General features: G+C 39.9%; 1 protein-coding gene across 14 annotated transcripts in view; it reads right to left on the bottom strand.

Annotated features, from left to right (window-relative positions):
- VPS13B (vacuolar protein sorting 13 homolog B) overlaps positions 1-17,333 on the bottom strand; it is a 714,157-nt gene that overhangs the window by 565,861 nt on the left and 130,963 nt on the right. For 13 of the 14 annotated variants that reach the window (XR_008306071.1, XR_008306070.1, XM_053245163.1 and 10 more), the window contains one exon: positions 10,206-10,387. Coding sequence is in view for 12 of the 14 variants with exons in the window: in XM_053245163.1 (XP_053101138.1) it covers positions 10,206-10,387 (182 nt within the window). In the remaining 2 variants the exon portion in view is untranslated. Of the gene's footprint in view, positions 1-10,205; positions 10,388-13,388; positions 13,424-13,991; positions 14,135-17,333 lie in introns of those variants that run through there. The other variant, XM_053245159.1, reaches the window with a different exon arrangement.

The following is a 17,333-nucleotide window of genomic DNA, read 5'->3' as shown; positions in this document are numbered from 1 at the left end:
ACCTCGTCCAGCATCATATTTCACACAGTGGCCCACCAGATGCCTCTGATTAGTCCACAATCAAGAGGTGAGGGCATGCCCACTCTTTTGCTGTTGCTCCCCTGTAACTAATACTTAGAGGCATCTTGCCTCTGAGGCTGGAGGTGGCCTACAGCCACCAGACTAGTAACCATTAATAGACCTGTCCTCCATGAATTTGTCTAAGTTTCTTTTAAAGCAGTCCAAGCTAGTAGCCATCACCGTATCCTGTAGCAGAGAATTCCACACATTAATAATGTGCAGCGTAAAAAGTACTTCCTTTTGTCGGTCCTAAACTTCCCAGCCTTCAGTTTCATGGGATGATTCCTAGTTCTAGTGTTATGAGAGGGGGGAAAAGTTATTTCTGTCTACTCTCTCTACTCCATGCATAATTTTATATGCCTCTATCATATCTGTGTGGAAAATGTTGCTGTGTGAAAAATTTGGCTACTTCGCTGCTTACCCCAACTTCTAGATCATGTATGAACAAGTCAAAGAGCACTATTGCCAGTACAGATCCCTGGAGGACCTCACTTCCCTCCATTGTTAAAGCTGTCAGTTTATTCCTACGCTCTGTTTCCTGTCCTTCAAGCAGTTAGCAATCCACACATGAACCTGTCCCCTTATCTCTTAACTGCCTCCAGAAGCACCATTAAATACTGAAATAATTATATAGGTACATTTTCTAGTTCCTCAAATTGTGTATTGTATTTACCCAAATAGACAAATTTGAATTTAAAAAGACCCCCTTAAAAACAGTGTTTAAATACAGGTTATACATCTAGATACCTGAAAGGAACACGACTCAGAATTTAAGATGACCCTTCAATTTCCAACATTAAAAAAAACTTGCAAAAAACCTAATCTTGTATTCAGATAAATACGGTTCATTGCCACAGTCAAGAATTGGGTCTAAAGTCTGATCATATGAACTCACAGTTTAAAACAGCCAGAAGGGTTCACATAAGCTAAAAGGAATATTGCATAACTGGCCCTTGGTTTTAGCTGAAATGTGAACCACTGACCAGGCCCTATACAGGATCAACTGAACTAGTCTTGCAGTCACTTGCTTGGGAGTTTGTAGCTAGCAAGAATAATCACAAAACACAATATGGAAACATTTGTAAACTGGACTATAGTTGTGCTTTCCACTCCTTTGGGGCTATTAAAAGGTAGGTATGTGCAGGTGAACAAGTAACTGGTAGAGGCCAGGCTAAACTAAGATGCAATTCCATAAAAGATTCTCCTGCAACACACAATTCTTCCATCTCATTCAAAAGATCACAGCAGAATGCTGTGCCTCTCATAGAAATTAACTATCATATCTTTTAGCTATATATGGAAAGTAAAGGTAAAGTGTGCTGTCAAGTCTATTTCGACTCCTGGCGCCCACAGAGCCCTGTGGTTTTCTTTGGTAGGAGGGGTTTACCATTGCCTCCCTCTGGCACAGTATGAGATGATGCCTTTCAGCATTTTCCTATATCGCTGCTGCCCAATACCAGTGCAGATTCAAACTAGTAACTAGAGAACCACAAATACAGATATTTATGTATGCGGTTATTTTGCAAGAAGTTGGCACCTGTTCTTCATGTTCAGTTTGGCAATGTTCTCTTTCACTGGCTGGCAATACATTCAGCCAGTGGCAAAGGATAATTCTTTCATTAAGCATTCTCCAGATACAATGTAGAAGATGATGTGTTTATTAATGCAAGAAACTTTATTAATGCAAGAAACTGCATAAAGATTTTCAACTTCTTTGAAAATTCTTAAGAACATAAGAATTTTCAAACAAGTTGAAAATCTTCAACAAATACTACAGATGGGTCATATTTTTCTCTCCAAATAACATCTTTCTTCTTTTACCACTGCTATATGTCACAGAATGCACCTTCAGATAGGTAATTAAATGAAAGTTAATAATAAATCATTGTTTCCTACTGTGAAAATGTGGAAAGACATAACCTGTTTATAACAAGTTCCATTCCACATTAAGGGAGCAACCCTGTCCACAATAGGAGTGTACTAAACTTACATTAGGATCTGCTTAATAGTATTCAAGAGTTCAGCCTTAGAGTGCAATCCTGCTCACTGCCAGAGAGAGCACCATGGAAAGCATCTTCAATGGAGTCTAGCATAGCTCCACTCTCCCCTTCTAAGCTTCTTTGGTACCAGACACTACACCTGTGCATCATGGTCAGAGGCTTTTGTTCCAGCACCTAACCTGGAAGCATTCGGTGGCTCTCTTCTCTCGCACAACTCTGAAAACAGGCTAGCCCTGGCGTAAGTGGGGAAAGTGCTGCACACAGGACACTTGAGAAAGACAAGCCAGTGAATGCCTCAAAAGTCAGGCAGGGGAGGATGCAGTAAAGTTCAAAATTCTTCCCACTGTGCAGCACACCCAGTAGAGGAATTGCACACTATATGCTAAAGCAGCAGGAAGGAAGCCTACACTATAATTCAATGAAGCAACTATATGTCCTTTTCAAAGTAAGCAGGTCCATAGCCCAATCAATGTTTACATTCAATTTATTTATTAAAGATATTTATATACAGCTTTTCAAAATAAAAATTCTCAAAGCAACTTACATAGCATAAGACAAGAGAAGGTGGTTCCTTCTCCCAAAGGACTCATAGTCTTAAAAAAACCAGAAAGGAGTCACCGGCAAGGGCAAGACGACACTGGAGACATGCGATACTGAGCTGAAAAGGTACCATTGCTCTCCCTCTGCTAAATATGAGCACACCATAATTTTAGAAGGTATCTCTTTGCCCAGTTAGAAGGGGTAACTGCTAATAACTTTCTGAACAAGGTGCCCAGCAATGGCATCCTTGGATATTTAGCAACCTTGGATATTTAGACATGTACATTTACAGCAATGTAAATTCTGTGCCATGACTGCCCTGCCCCCACCACTTCGTTCTCTTTCACCATTATGCACACACAACTCACTATTACAGTGTTTAATTTTTCTGATGTAAGTGATAGAACAAAATAACTACTCAACATGGGGAAAGGTGACAGGTAATGAAAGCACAGGATTAAGAGTTTGTGAAGACTTGAAAAAATAGCTGAGTCAGTTTGTCTTTGAAGCTCTTTTTACCGCCAGTATTTGGAACAGCAACTCTTTGAAGCTCTCTCAGCTGTCAGCATCTATCTTGGCTCAAAACTACAGTGTGTATTTCTTGCACAGATTTGCAAGAAAGTTTTGCTTGGCTGCCATTTTACTGTTACAGTCATCTTAAATCAGGGGTAAGAGTTTCACAAAGTTAGAGTATTTGCATCTGACTTTACTGTGACATTAATATTCTGGATATCTAATAAGACACCCAGGAGCAGGAATTTAACTACTTGTTCTGTAGTATTACAAGACAGAAAGAAGGCCAACAGTCCGTGTAGCAAGTGGTCAGCTACCACAGGGTCCAACACAGAAACTGCAACTTTTCATATATAGCAGGTAGTCTGTTAACCAGGCGCAGTACAGTGGGATGTGTACCTTGAATACTAAAACAGTTTCACTAGTCTCAAATCCATTTCTGAATACAATACAAAGTATTGATTTTAACCCTTAAAGCCCTATACAGCACTGGAGTCAGGTACCTGAAGAGCTCTCTCTTACTAAACTGCTCCTCCATGAACTTGCCGGATTACTCATTTGAAACACACACCTACTACTACTACTACTACTACTACTACTACTACTACTACCACCACCACCACCACCAGAAATTATGGTGGTGGAGATGAAGACAAAGTACCTTTTCAACTGTGGCTCCCAATTTGTGGAATACAGATTTAGCTGAAGGCAACATGCCGCTTGCCAGCCCAGCCCCCTTGCCCAGAAGTGGCAATGGTGCCATCCTACCCCCGATCTCAAAGGTCACTCTCTTCCTCTTGCACTGTCCTCACCTTCTGGGCGTGCTTGTGCCACTGTTTGGAGATCTAGCTGGCAGTCGCAAGGTCCCACTGGCCTCTCCTATTGCCACCAAACTTGGTGCTGCAGAGAGAGTGGAAAAGAAAGAAGAGCTGGTGCTGGGGCAGCGACAAAAGGAGAGGCCAACAGGACACTGCAGTTGGATGTACAAACAGCAACACAGGCATGCCTGGAAGGTGAGGCTGGCAAGTTTGGAGGGTGGGGGAAGCAGTGGCATCAAGCCTGGTGAGGTGGAAAGTGGGAACATGGCCTAGGGCTGGTGAAGGGGAACACACAGGGAGGACAGCAGCAGCAGATCTGTAGGGTGGCCCCCAGGGCAGGAGGCAGGGTACCTGCACTGTCACATCACCTTGCCCTGTGAGCTGCCCTTGCCCCAGGAGGTTTACCTGCCAGCAGATTTTATAGAATTATAAGGTTTGGAAGGGACCTTGAAGATCTCCTAATCCAGCCTCTTGCTCAGTGCAAGGACATTGTCACCAGATCTCTAACACCCGTTTAATTATTTTGAGGCACCATACAAAGATATTTTTATGTACCTTTTTAAAAATGCTTTGTTTTAATGATTCAGAGCATTCTGTAATTTGCCAGTTTTGCCATTTTGTCGGCTTTTATTTTATTTTATTAACTGATTGATTGTATTTGATTTCTATACCGCCCTTCCAAAAATGGCTCAGGGTGGTTTACACGGAGAAATAACAAACAAATAAGATTATTATTATTATTATTATTTACATTTATATCCCACTCTTCCTCCAAGGAGCCCAGAGAGGTGTACTACATACTTGAGTTTCTCTTCACAACAACCCTGTGAAGTAGGTTAGGCTGAGAGAGAAGTGACTGGCCCAGAGTCACCCAGCTAGTCTCATGGCTGAATGGGGATTTGAACTCGGGTCTCCCCGGTCCTAGTCCAGAACTCTAACCACTATACCACGCTGGCTCTCTTTAGATGGATCCCTGTCCCCGAAGGGCTCACAATCTAAAAAGAAACATAAATCAGCAACAGTCACTGGAGGTACTGTGCTGGTGGTGGATATGGCCAGTTACTCTCCCCCTGCTAAATAAAGAGAGTTACCATGTTAAAAGGTGCCTCTTTGCCAAGTTAGCAGGGGTTATCTTGGCAAAGAGGCTTTGTTGCATTACTTGTGTTTTTGTATCATTTTTAATTATCCCGTGTTCATTCCCTATTCTGAATTTTGTAAGCTGTCTTGGAAGTTTTTTTATTTGAAAGCCAGGATATAAGTATTTTAAACATACACACACACAAACCCCCAAATAATTAGGCTCCTGGAGACCTGGTCCAATCCAATAGCAAAACTGAACCACTTCACTACCTGCCTTTTATATACAGTAAGCAACTATTTTTTCTTCCTGAAGCTTTCTGGTGCAATGGTACAACACTTTGCTCTTCCTGCAGCCTGGTGTTCTGAGATCTACAAAAAGTATGTGTCCTAGTTCCCAAAACAAGAACAATCCCAGCTGGAAATCTACTCAAACCTATCTGAGAAGTCCCTCCCTATAGTTCTGTACACCAGATTGCAGCCCTGGCCAAGTGCAAGAAGCTTGCTTCTGAGTGCCTGGGAAATGCCAATAGCTCCCGTGGTGACAGACATCATCCTGTAGCAGGGTCCAGCAAGCCAAGAGGCAAAATCTGACAGTTTCTCCAGAATGGCATGTAACACCCACAGGGGTAATACAGCTTTAAAACAATACACCAGAAGCCTATGCAGGAACCAAGCACAGAAGCCTATGCAGGAACCACAACTCCTCCAAATACAATGATCTACAAAAGCCAATAAAATAGTTACACTCTGCAAGGCTCTTACATCTGCGTTCTGCCACTACCAAGCAATTACTCAAGAAAATACAAGCTTGCATTCAGACAGCATGTTGTTTAAAATCAAACTTGCAGTGCTCAAAATAAGCACCAGCCTTGGCCATATTATGTGGAACACACATTCCAAGCCAGTACATTGGAAGGAAATGATTAAAGCTCAACAACCTGCATTACAACTGAACTCAGAAATGTTTTTTGTTTTGTTTTTTAAAGAGAGGGAGGGAGTAAAGGCAGATTTCAAACAGGGGCATTAGAACAGCAAATCACTATATTTCAATCTTTTTCCTAAGTGGTTAAAGAACTATGCAGCAACTCCAAAACCCTTTTTATATGCACACCTGGGAAGAATTCTGAACCCTGTTACTTTCCTCAGCATTACCCTGATGTGGTTTTGACCAGATGTTTAAATGTTACAACATGTACATTTTCTTCTCTTCTTCCAAGGCAAAAGGAAAATAAGAGGAATATTTGACTTCACTCCACAAGAGACCTATTTAATAGTTTGGTGGTTATGTAAGTAAAGGTAGCTTGGCTAAGTCAATGTTGACGACATACAGAACGACATGATCCTAATGAGTTGGAAAATATTGGCTCTCCTGAGATTTAACCAGATGCTACTGCACTGAGAAAGCTACTGTATTATTGAATTTCATTTTTATGAGGTAAAATTTATTATTCAACCATTAAGGTATCCCACATGAAGTCTTGCATAAAATAGTTTTGCAGTTACTTTCTGGAAAGCAGATTTTATTTTAACTTTAATACATCATTTACATGAGGGATTCAAATGGCTATTTGATCACCTTAAGCAGAGAAATTTAAGGTCTGCAAGCAATTTTCCTAAAAATACCAGATTAATGGAACTGGACTGTCAACAAAATTATGAACTACCTGAACACGACAAGGAAAATGCAGTAGCAAGTTTCTAGAGAAAACTAAAGCCATGTGCAATAGTGACTGTTTTCCTGGCAAACTGAGAAAGGTACAGCCAAACATTTTAGAAACACTAAAAATAATCACCTTATTAAAATGCCAAAGAAGGAGATAAGCTTCATGAATACAGTATAGTTCTTTGAAGAAAATAGTGACCTTGTAAAAGCTAGATAATCATTCTAGAAATCCTCAGCTATGACATTTTAGGTATAGTGTGCATCTAAGATAGTTTTAAGAGTACACTCAAAAAAGTATAGCTGTGCTAAACAGCTGTTTGACCAGTATACAGGTATATGATACATCAGGGCTACTCAACTTCAGCTCTCCTGCAGATGGTGGCCTACATCTAGAGAGAAGTTGCTACCAGTCTGTGTAGACAATACTGAGCTAGATAGACCAATGGTCTGACTCAGTATATGGCAGCGTCCTATGTTCCTAACTACCATCATCCCTGACTATTGGCCACTGTGACTGAGAATGCTGGGAGCTGTAGTCCAAATACAGCTGAAGGGCCAAAGCTGAGCCTTGTAATATACACTTGTAGAAAGCCATGACTGCCTGAAGCTCTCTGATCACTCTCTGGCAAACCTGGGCTTGTTGCAGCCTCCACCCACCCTTATAAAAACATAATTGTTCATTTCAGAATACTGTGTCACTAGTATCACTATTTCAGGAAAGCAAACTGATAATGGCTTGCCTAAGGCGACCTTATTAATTCACTGTTGAAATATCTCTGCTCAAATACTAGCTACTACACCACACCACCTTTCATGGCTCTGAGCTGATTTACTTATGCAAATCAGCAGAAAGAACATTTGAGTTTCTCCCCAATAATATTTTAAGACGTTTTCTTACTAAAGTATATATGTTAACCAATAGCAACTACAACACTAGAAACACCTCTTATATTTCATTAATTCCAAAAGGAAATTATTTCCAAGCAAGTGTTTAGGATTACATTCTTAAGAAGAATTCTTTTATTTTTTAAACTTTTCTTCAGAGTTTATAGTTATATCAACATGAATATCTGTATCAAAAAAGCTATGGTGAATAGGTTCAATCTGTACTCGAGGAGTCTGATTTTAACTTAGGATGAAAGATGTGCCAAGATTAACCCCTTAAGAATGAATACGCTTAGATCTTTACCATAATGTTATGATTACAAAACATCTTAGTCTGTCCAAGACAAATACAGATGTAGCAATTCTCTGTCTTGTAATATTTCTAAATGCTGCATATACACCTTGATTGGTGGTTGCACCCATTTCCAACCTGAGAAGGGGAAAAAATCGCACACCCAATGATGACACTTTTCATTATAAATCATTGCATTCAAAAAGAAGCTTCTGAACGTACATCCTTTTATCTTTAACTGAGTGCAAGAGTTGGAGATACTCATCCAATCTTGTGAACCTGGCCTCTTGAGCCTGCAAAATCAACACTGTCTTTTGTTAGTAAATAAATTATCAAAACTGTAGAGAACCCCCAGAACAAACAGTAACTGTTTACAGAAAGCCAGGGCTCTTTCCCTTCCCTTTCCTTACTTTTGCTGATTATAGAAGTCTTTGCCAACTTCCATCACTATTAGGAAGTTGAGAAACTTTCTCAACTTTCTCACATAAGAAACATTTTCTATGCACGTATCGTTAGTCTGGATGTCAGCCAGTGAGTTTCAAATCCTGGGCCACTAAAATTTGTCCTGTTGCTGGTATGACTAAATTAATATTGAATTACCGATATACCCAATGTATGACCATTAGACAGGGAGGCTATCTACTAAGGGTTTCTTAACAACGAGGGTATAACTAATTTGTAACAATTATAATTTGCTTAGTTAAGAACATTTTAGCATAAGCCGGAATAAACAGAAATCAGATATTACTACAATGATACATAATATATTGTTAAAAAGCATTCTTGGAGGATTAATGTTATCAATACTATTATTATTATTTTTACATTTATATCCCGCTCTTCCTCCAAGGAGTCCAGAGCGGTATACTACATACTTGAGTTTCTCTTTCACAACAACCCTGTGAAGTAGGTTAGGCTGAGAAAGAAGTGACTGGCCCAGAGTCACCCAGCTAGTTTCATGGCTGAATAGGGATTTGAACTCGGGTCTCCCTGGTCCTAGTCCAGCACTCTAACCACTACACCACACTGGCTTGAATAAACTTGTGCAACAAGTATTAACAGTGTACCAATGCAATATTAAAACTTGTGTTTGGTCTGAGATATCAAAAATGAGAATATTACAGCCTTAATTATTTTCTAAATAATGTATTACTGTTTAATAAATATAAAGATATTTTTAAAAGTATTACTAATCTGAATTATGTTATTCTGCATACAAACATCTACCTAATAAGATAATAAATACTTGACCAGATCATATAAGGTAGCAACCAGAAATTGGCCATTGGTTAACCTGCATATTACAGATCACTCTCTGTCCTCCCCATTATTGGATAAATTCTAACAAGGAGCAATACCTAATCAAAGAGCAACTAGTAGATGTCTGATTAAGTCTTTATATGTAAGAATGAAATCCCCTTTCAATCTCCATTAAGCTGAATCAGCTGAGATTAAGCAGAATTTTCTATCTAGTAATATCTCTAATCCCATGAATTTTCATTTTCCAAAAAGTATACATTACAGGTGCGTAATTATTACGACAGATAGAAATATGTGCCAGCCATAGAACTGCACATAACTTTAAAAACATTCTCTGACAGACACCGCCTTTTATATTGTTTGTTTTGAGAAATTTAGCAAGTCAGTACCATCTCGCCACCTGTAAATTTCTTTCAGGACCTGCCAAATTTCCTGCTACCAGGCAGCTAAGTAAAAGCCCTAGAGTGGTGATAGATCTAAAAAAAAAAAAAATTCACAAATGGAATAGAAACTCCTGAAGGGCAGTAGTAAGGCATCTGGGCAATACTACTTGACAGCGATCCACCTGACAGATCAATTGACCCTGAAAGGGCTTATGACAAGACTACCCTGGAGCCAACCTAAAAGGCTATGAAGCAGGTACAACCTAGGAGCATCATCAGGAGCCAAAGTGAGATGCAACATGTGCTCTCACTCTCTCCCAGCCTCCCCCATTTCATACTAAACTTGCTTTCTATGGAGTCCTCATTAACTATAAACCACCCCATTTTCCTCCCCTCCACCCCAAACTCAGCAGGGTTTAAACTAGGCAAGTAATTGTGCCTAAACAAACAAAATTTATTGTCATTTTAAAGGCATCTAAAAATCCATGCTAGAAATAAAACCTGGTGGCTTCGTATATATCCCAGCCTATAAGCAAAAACTCTAAAGACCCATATGTATCAAACACAAACTGCTTTTCAACTTAAATATGCATACAAGCTGCATTTAAAAGATGGAGTACTATAATGTATATACAGGCTTACTAAAAAGCAATACTGTACTAGAATAAAGTTTTCAATCCACTATACTGGCCAAAACAATGTAATCTTTACCTGATGGCTGGAAGATCTCATTCACTAAAGCTTCATTTATAACTGGTGAATTAACATTTCCAATGTAAGCCCAACTCTGCCAAATAGTTTGCAGTAGAAAGGTCTGGGCTCTTGTTGCTTGGATTGTCAGATTTGGAAGCTCAAATATACATTCTTTCATTGAAACATGAGACCGCTTGGACCTAGAAAATAAAAGAAAAACCAGAGGTGATTAAGACTGTATACAGAATAATTGGCAGCAACACTGCAAGCTGTATTTGCCAAAGCACCAATAGCTGCATGGGAGAGACGTGGCTCAAAGCAGCTCACTGAGACGGAGGCAAGCTAAATGGCTGACATGATGTGCAGTCTTCCTTCAGCACTTCCAACAAACCAAGGCTGCTGGACTTGTAAACGTAGCACTGCGCAACTGTGGCAGCACTGATGTTAAGGAGTTATGCAAGAGCACCCTTCTACCACCACACACTAATTCACTAAGCCATCAATTTGCATAGTCTCAGGTTGGAATTCTACATTACAAGAGACACATGACTGTTGCCAAAACTAGTAGCACTGCATCAAGTTCTACCACTCTATAATGTGTAGTAAAATTTATCTGTGTCCTGTTGACATCACCATGGGTGTTTTCCCACCCCCACCAGCCAGTTAGTTAGGTAGTTAGGTAGTTAGTTAGTTAATTAATTAATTATACTTTTATACTGCCCCACACACGTGTCTCTGGGCGGTTTACAATGATAAAACAGTTGAAACACATATAAAACCACATACAAACAATTTAAAACTAAACTAACAATTTAAAACTAAACTAACAATTTAAAACTAACAATCACAGAATTAAAACCTATGCATTAATAAGAAGCTGAGAAGGCCTGAGTAAAGAGATGGGTTTTTAAATATTTTTTTTAAATTGTCAGAGACGGAGAGGATCGTATCTCAGTAGGGAGCGCATTCCATAGTCCTAGGGCAGCAACCGAGAAGGCCCGTCTCTGTGTGGCCACCAGACTAACTGGCAGCAACTGGAGACGGACCTCCAGAGACGACCGCAATGGACGGTGGGGCTCATAATGAAGACGTTCTCTCAAATACCCAGGGCCTAAGCCGTTTAGGGCTTTATAAGTTATAACTAGCACTTTGTATTTTGCCCGGAAACCTATAGGCAGCCAGTGTAACTCCATCAGCAGAGGTGTAACGTGGTCTCTCCGAGATGACCCAGAGACCAACCTGGCTGCCGCATTCTGAACCAACTGAAGTTTCCGGACTACGTACAAAGGCAGTCCCACATAGACCGCTTTACAGAAGTCAAGTCTGGAGGTTACCAACAAATGTACCACTGTTCTGTGGTCATTGATCTCGAGAAACGGGCGCAGCTGGCGTATCAGCCGGAGCTAATAGAAAGCACCCCTGGCCACCACCTCAACCTGAGAAACCAGGGAGAGGTGTGAATCTAGACTGTGAACCTGTTCCTTTTGAGGAAGTGTGACCCCATCTAGAACAGATAGATCAAAATCGTCTCTGGAGTTCTGACCCCACACAATAAGTACCTCAGTCTTATCTGATGTGGCGCTTGTGTGGAAAAACACAGAGTAACAATGTCCAGGCGTGGGAATTTGCTACACCTTGCAAAGGTGGTAAGGATAACAACTCAACAGGGGACTGCCATTTTTGGTGGTATGACTATACTGATCAAAAGTTACTTTTAAAATTAATGCTGATATGCCAATTTACACATATTAAAATTCAGTCGTCATGCTGTCTCAGCCCCACATAGTTATCTACTAAAAAATGTTCTAAAATAATTCAGTGAGTATTTTGGAGATCACAAAGAATTCCTGGGAAAGTCATGAAACAAGCAGAACTCTAAATTAATGTTCAGAGAAAGCTTCCAAATTCCCATGAAGTATTTTCAAGATATACTACTGTCAGAAATGTCAGAATTATTTCCTAGCTATTATCTGAAGTCCTACTTAGTTTCACAACCACCTCATATTTAGTATCACAGCTTCTTCAGGTCTCTCTCTCTGTAATGATTTTTCTGCTCAGAAAAAATAACTTGGCATTTAACTTTTGGCACTTTATTTCCAATAACCTTAGGACTGGACAGGACAATGCTTTACCATTAGATTTCTGATCAGTTAAACAGACAATTTCTTGGCTCAAACATCAAAACTAGACAGAATTATTAAAGTCTTATTCTGGACTTCACACCTGTGATAGGGTTTTGCTGATTTATAAGTGCACATGGGTTTTGACATTAGTAGCAATAATAATGATCTATAATGCAGAATCTTTGAATAACTTCATTTTAGAGCAAAACTCTCATTTGATGTGAAGTGTAGCTACTGTACTTAACTATAGTGACTTATAAACTTACAGCTTTCACATAAAAAAGTTCCCTGATGGCCAGTAACACTATATTAAATTTAAAAAAAAACCTACAATATGCAAATTTTAAACTTACTGTAGTTTAATACTTCCCTGGAGACCCTGATTTTCAGTAAAAAGGGAGAAGTGTATTACATACTCAAAAGCAGGACATACAGAAAATTAAGCTCTGCTGTACCATGTGTTCAGCAAATATTACCTAAATCTACTTTTAACTGGCACTGTCCAAAGCTGGAAAGATATTTTATCATTGTCTTTTTGTTCTAAGCATTCTGAAATACAATGTTTTAAAAACATTTTCAAATAACGAGTTGCTAGCAATGTAATAGCCAAGAGAGAGTATCAAGAAATATGAAATTATAGTCACTACAAACAGCTCTCTTTAACCTTTTAATCTATACAGTTTTAATTTGTGCTTGTATTAAATTATTACTATAAATTTTCTTTAAGGTGTAATTATTTAAGGCATTTCTCAACTTCTCAAAAATAACCATTTCTCAACTTCTATCTTTAAAAATGCATGTCTAAACACAGGCGCATTTAGCAGAACAGATTTAAAAACTATCAATCCAATTATTATTCCCCAGGGCAAAATAAGCCCTAGTGTAGGGCTAAGGGAATCTGCCACTCATTAAAACTGAAGCTGGAAAAATTCCAGTATAAATTTAAGGAAATAGGAGCAAAGGAGCAACTAGTGTTTGCTATGCACTGGCGGAGGTTGGGGCGGGCGGGGGGAGAGAATAAAATCCTACTCTCACTGAATTACTTAATACATATTCTTGTTTTACCTAGCTTGCTTACCTTGATTGAACTCGGCTCAAAGTGTTTAGATGAATCTGACATATTGTTAAAGTAACTCTGATCACTGTTGGAGGATGAAAACATGAATTGGCCCTCTAAGCAGAGACACTAATATAACTAAGCCAAGTCCACAGGCTTGCTGTGAAATACTATGTGTACCTTTAAAAACAGCAACCCATTCCTTTAAAATCAACACCTCCTAGTGATTGAAAGAACATAGTAGTGAACAGCTGGCTCCACAGATTTATACAGAGTCCCAAAATGTAAGGCTGAAACTTGCCAAGTATTTCCAAAAATTAATTTTTTTTATTACTCATATCCTGTACAGTAAAATAAGATTAGTTCATTTTTTCCAAAACAAGACCAGTAACCTGCTACTAGAACCTAGTGACTACTTGAGGGGGGTGGGGAGGGGATTAAACAAAAGTCTGGATACTTTTAAGCTGGCACTTAAGCAAGTTTTTCTTGGTAAATTTCAACGGCTATTTAAGAAAGAGAGATACAATTTTGCCTTATAACTACAGTGTTTGTCTTTTTTTGGGGGGGGGGGTCATGTAGTTCCAGCACCAACACTTTTAACCTAACAGGGAAAACGCCAGATACCAAATAATGTGCATGAACTCCAGTACAATCCGAGGGTTCTATCCAAAGTTACCTAGCTGTGACTAAAGAGCACTCAAATTAATAAGACAAGTTAGTTGTAAATAATTTAAGTCACAATGACGGTTTATTTCAGTGGGACTTTGTGATGGTTGGCAGCAGCTCCGGTGCTGTCAATCACCTTTTTAAAGCCCAAGGACCCACCCTCCAGGAGAGATTCCTAAGGGAGGGGCTTTAGAATGGAGCGGAAAGTGGCAGTTAAACGGACTTTCTATAAGCTCCCAGTGGGAGAGCGGGGCGGACAGGGCTAGAAAGACAGAGTCTGCTGTTCTGGGACTGGTGGGGTTCCAGGGAGGGGCTTGGTAGGCCAGGAACTCCTGCCAGTGGGTGAAGGCTGTGTGTCACAAATCTTACATCATACCATATATACACTGTAGCCAAGCCTTTCTATTGTTGTTATAGAAACCATTACGAGTGTGGAGCCCTGCTTTGGCAGAGAGAAATCTTTACGCTGCCTGAACATAAACTTGTTTTTGTTTTATTAAAAAGTTCTTCCTGTGTCCATGCGTTATACTTTCTCCTCATGCAGCCCTCAGCTACTCTACTAGGGGTTGTCAGGATAAAAACCCAAGCAGAAAGAGTTTGGTGGTGGCAGAAAAGACTAGATGAAGAGAAGCTGAAATAAATACCTATTTCTTGGTATTAATGGTCCACATAAATATAAGGTGGTTAACCTCTTTAGACTTGAGTAGAGACCCCGCCTCACTATCAGTGTTTCAGGCTGACAAGCAGGGTGCTGCTCATCACAGACTTAGTCTTGACTATCTTTATTTAGATACAACCCAGACTTACTTTATTTTTCCCCCAGTGCCTCTCCAACCTTTTTTCCAGGTCCACAATGTAGTATTAATGAATATTATAAACATACACACTTACTCGGTTTATGGAATATGCAATGTACAAATGGCACCCGAGTGGCCATTTACAGGGTCAAGGATAAACATCAGGCTTGACATGGTCCCTAACATACAGCAGAAACTGTGCAAGGAAGCCAGGAGAAAACAGAAAAGCAGGCAAGATTTTTTACCATGTAGCCCTTGCTCCTCTAATGCAGCTGTGATAATGGGAGCACATCACACCCATTTTCAAAGAGATGCACTGGCTACCAGTTTGTTTCCGAGTCCAATTCAAGGTGCTGGTTTTGACCTTTAAAGCCCTTAACGGTTTGGGCCCTGCATACCTGAGGGACTGCCTGCTCCCAAGGGTTGCTGCCCGCTTGATGAGGTCATCTGAGGGGGCTCTGCTCCAGGTGCCAACAATGAGGGAGGCTCAGTTGTCATGCACGCGGGACATGGCCTTCTCTGTTGCTGCCCCCAGACTTTGGAATGCTCTCCCGGTGGCTATTCGCTCCTCGGTCTCCATCACAGCTTTTAGAAAAAGTGTAAAATCTTGGCATTTTGACCAGGCATTTATTTGATTCTCTGCTGCTGCTCTTTATAGTCTGTATTGCTTTTATGCTTTTGTTTTAAATTTTTAATCAGATTTGTTTAATTTTTCCCCACTTAATATTTTAATTGTGTCTTTTTTACCATCTTGTGTTTAAATTTTTTGCTGTAAACTGCCTTGGGATTGCTTTAATGAAAGGCGGTATATAAATTTAACAATAAATAAATAAAAATAAATAATGCAAAGGAGATCATGAAAAAACTAGAAAGTTCTCAAAGCAGTTTACACAGTAAAAAAGAGAAATGAGAAGATGGTTCCCTGTCCCAAAGGGGCTCAGAGTCTAAAGAGATACCAAAAGGGAGAAACCAGCAGCAGCCATTGGGATGGACGTCACACTGGGTTGAATAGGGATCATTACTATCTTTCTCCTAAATATATATAAAAATATATAAATATTAATAACAATATACATATTAGAAGAGCTTTTAAGAAGCTTAGAGAAAATGTTAGGTGGGATTCTATGGCTAGAAATCCTATGGTGGGGGAGTTAAAGAGGGATGTGAGAGCTGGAAAAGTGGGATACTGAAAGTACAATCACAAGTAACTCCCAAATGAAGAAAATATGGAAGATATCTGAAGAAAATAATGTGGATGCTCAGAGCTCTCTCTGACTAGCTAAGAAGCAAAAAGAACATGTATAGAAAATGGAAGGAGGAATATATAACCAAGGGAAAGTACAAACAGGAGTAGCCCAAACCTGTAGAGAAGTTTGAGCTAAAACTCAAAATGAGATTAGGCTTGAGAGGGATGCCAAACCACAACAAAACTGTTGCTGTAAGTTTTTAAGATCTGTATGAAACAAGAGAAAGGTCATATAAGCAGTAGATCCGTTGCTTAGAGAAGATGTTGGCTTGTGGCTATAACATTAAAGAACTTGAACTTGAACTTGGAGAAGATGGTGAAATGGCAGACAATGCAGAGCTGTTTTTAAATCCTAAACTTCCTGAGCTGGATGGGATTATACTCCACCAGAAGTAACAGGTAAGCAGTTTGGGAGTACTCTTGGATCCAGGGCTCACCCTGGTATCTCAGGTGGAGGCTATGACCAGGAGTGCTTTCCATCAGCTTTGGCTAATTCAACAGCTGAGTCCATTCCTTGAAGAGGACAACCTCAAAACAGTGGTGCATCAGCTGGTAACCTCCAGGCTTGACTATTGCAATGTGTTCTACGTGAGGCTGCCTTTGTACGTAGTTCGGAAACTTCAATTAGTTCAAAATGTGGCAGCCGGACTGGTCTCTGGGGTGACCGGGAAAGACCATATTATGGCTGTTTTAATACAGTTGCACTGGCTGCCTATATGTTTCTGGGCAAAATACAGAGTGCTGGTTAACATCTTTAAAGCCCTGAACACCTTTAAAGCCAGGTTACCTTAGAGAGCGCCTTCTTCTGTAAGACCCCCACCGAACGTTAAGGTAATCTGAAGTCAGCCTCCAGTTACCACCAGTTCATCCGGTGGCAACTCAGAGACGGGCCTTCTCTGTAGCTGCACCTGCGCTGTGCACTCCTGACAGAAATCCGTAGCCTGAGTTCACTGTTGGCCTTCAAGAGAGCCCTTAAAATCTGTTTGGCCTGGCTTTCCAGGGTTTTTAAACTGTTTTTAATATTTTAATGGTTAATGATTTTAACTGTTTTTAAAATTGTTTTGTATTGATTGTTTTTTAAAATGTTCAATGTGGGTTTTGGTTTTGTGCACCACCCAGAGCGATATATAAATGTAAATTTATATACCACCTTTCTCCGCTGCTGCCCTGAAGCTTTGGAACGCGCTCCCTGCTGAAAAAAGAGTCTCCCCTTCTCTGACAACTTTTTAAAAGTCTTTAAAGATGCATCTGTTCACC

Source organism: Hemicordylus capensis, chromosome 4 (genome assembly GCF_027244095.1).
Source record: "Hemicordylus capensis ecotype Gifberg chromosome 4, rHemCap1.1.pri, whole genome shotgun sequence".
NCBI lineage: Eukaryota > Metazoa > Chordata > Lepidosauria > Squamata > Cordylidae > Hemicordylus > Hemicordylus capensis.
The sequence above is the reverse complement of the archived record's forward strand: the minus strand, read 5'-3'. Positions and strand labels throughout refer to the sequence as shown.